This window comes from Puntigrus tetrazona, chromosome 10, assembly GCF_018831695.1.
Source record: "Puntigrus tetrazona isolate hp1 chromosome 10, ASM1883169v1, whole genome shotgun sequence".
NCBI lineage: Eukaryota > Metazoa > Chordata > Actinopteri > Cypriniformes > Cyprinidae > Puntigrus > Puntigrus tetrazona.
In genome coordinates, this window is record NC_056708.1 from 14,136,544 (window position 1) to 14,139,161 (window position 2,618).

The window sequence follows — 2,618 nt, forward strand, 5'->3', positions numbered from 1 at the left end:
TAATTTTTTTTTTTTTTTTTTCAAGGAGGCTTCTTCCCTTGTTCCCTTGTTTTGGCTTATTTGTGTGAGACTGGTGAATAATCTACACTACTTTTCAAAAGTTGTTTTCTTTTATTATTTGGCAAGGTTGCATTCAACTGATCAAAAATGAATGTAAATGCATTTACATTGTAACGAAATATTTCTATTTAAATGATCTTAATCTATATAAGTTATCTTATAACTTTCTGTTCAAAAGTGATCCCATTTTCAACAAATATTTTAAGTGTAAAAATTTATGAATATGAAGAAAACCAAATCGGGATATTACAATCATTTTTGAAGAATTGTATGAGAACTGCTGAAAATTCAGCTTTGCTATTATACAAAAATATATTTTAAAATGTATTTATGTAAACAATATCGACGTTAAGGGGAGATACTGCAGGCAAAAACTTTTTCATGCATGCGTCATGTTAGATATCGGAAAGAAAGAAGCTACACTGTTTGTTTTATAGCACTTATGCATATTTTTCTGAAATATTTTTAAAGCCTGTTAAAAACTCAAAATGAGTTTTTTCTCCAACACAGCCATATATCTCCACTTCAGTAGTACTTACAATCAAATTTTACAAAAAGGATTTTACAGAGGGATTTGCTCTATATATATTTTGCTTGATAATATACAACATTTTATTCCCCAAAAAACTGTCAAAATATATAGTTTTCTGTCTGTTCAAAGTATTTTTGTGCAACAAAATGAGATACCCAAAATTCCCTTTGTAACGACTTTTAACTCTAATATGTCAAAAGAAATGAATAATTTTGACACTACCTTCATCCAGTGTTTAGATTTTTGAACTTTTAAAATTTGATTCTAGAAATGTGTGCAACTTTATAAAACAATGCCTTTTTGCTTATTTAAACTTAATATTTTAGAAAACCTGTAATACAAAAATTGTTTGCAATTACCAATGAAATGAATCAACTAGGTAAGTACGGTGATAACTATTATTTATGTTTTCACCTGCAGTGTCTCGCCTTAAATTGTAATAATATTTCACAATGTTACTGTAAATGCAGCTTTGGTGAGCATAAGAAAGTTCTTACGAAATCTACCAAACCCAACGTTTGAACTGTGGTGTATGTACAATTATTTAAATGATTCAGCTGTGATTGGACTGTGATTGGTTGTTCACAGTTGGGCTCCTGTGTGTGTGTGTGTGTGTGTTTACAGAACAGGCCTCCGGCAGTACAGGGCTCCCAGCACCAAAGCCACTCTCCAGCATGTATGAACCCAGCCTTGATGAGCTCCCCCTGGGTGAGACGGGACAGGGGCCGCGCCATAACAAACTCTCTCTGTTTGTCCAGAACGGATACGCTGCATTGTGTTGCATCTTCATTCTACACATTTTCACTGCTGTTTTCAGAAACATCAAATGCTTAGATGATCCAGATGACCATCCTGCTTTGATCGCATGCAGCGCAAGCTGTTTAGAACCCTCTCTCGACCGGAGCATGTCAGCAGCAGCGCTTCGCTTTAATTGAATATGCATGCAATCGCTCACAGAAAATATGACGCTTCACCATGGATCATGATCTCAGTCATTCTCAGTTCTCCAAATAATGAATTGGCTTGTTCATCTCACAGGGCACAGAACTCGTTGGCTGAAAGTCATTTAAGTTATTGCATTCTTTGCAGTGGATTGTGGGTTTTCTTTTTGCTCTTTCTCATTTAGTCTTCTCTGCTTTCCTTTCTATCTCCATCTCTCCCCGTTCTTCTTTCTTTTTACATATATAGTACCGGTATCAGGATGATGATTCCCCTCCTCCAGAACACGGCTTCCCGCGGCTCACCAATGAAGTTCGAGCGCCGGAGCTGGTGCACGTATCAGAGAAGAACCTCTCAGAAATTGAGAATGTGCATGGCTACGTTTCCCACTCTCACATTTCACCACTTAAGGTAAGTAACCCTTTCTCTGAGCATTCAATAAGTAACACAACGTCCCTCTTCAAATTGCTGTCTTTCACCTCCTCTCTTTTTTCATCCGTATGTCTGTGTGTTGGTCTGGTTGCTTTTTTGAGTGTTCTCCATGTCATTTTTCATACCTCATTTATATACTTAGGAATTAGGATTTTTATGTATTAATTGGAAATAGATTGACCTGTGAGGCAGGCATTTGGTTGAACAGTTCTAGCTCTGTTGCTGAGAAAAGCTATGTTGTTGTTATATGACTTCTTAACACTAGATGGGGCTCAATTGTTAGTTTAAAAGCAGAAGGGTTGTCGCTGCATTACAGACCTCCTTTACTCTGGCAGGTAGATTATTCTGTGCTGTGTTTCAGACACGGCACAATCATCAGAAATACCCATTTAACAAATGTTTAGGAAATGAATATCTATTTCAGACAGTCCACCTTTTAAATCCGACTACAACTACAGAATTGTTTTTATTTATTTTATTTTAATATTTATAAATTTCAGTGAAATTTATAAGACACAGTGTAAGATATATAAGAAACGGTAAAAAATAGTAATAGTTTGAAGTATTATTGCAATTTATACGACAATGTAGAAGTCTTTGCTGACACCTTTGCTCAGTTTAATTGACTTAAATAAAATATTACTGACCTCTACTA

At 35.3% G+C, this 2,618-nt stretch overlaps 1 protein-coding gene across 1 annotated transcript in view; it reads left to right on the plus strand.

The window, feature by feature from the left end:
- Positions 1-1,219: 1,219 nt before the first annotated feature.
- Positions 1,220-2,618, plus strand: part of LOC122352440 (disks large homolog 2-like) — a 23,752-nt gene continuing 22,353 nt past the window's right edge. The window contains exons 1-2 of the mRNA XM_043249852.1: positions 1,220-1,300; positions 1,781-1,942. Coding sequence (XP_043105787.1) covers positions 1,271-1,300; positions 1,781-1,942 — 192 coding nt within the window. The 5' untranslated portion in view covers positions 1,220-1,270. The remainder of the gene's footprint in view (positions 1,301-1,780; positions 1,943-2,618) is intronic.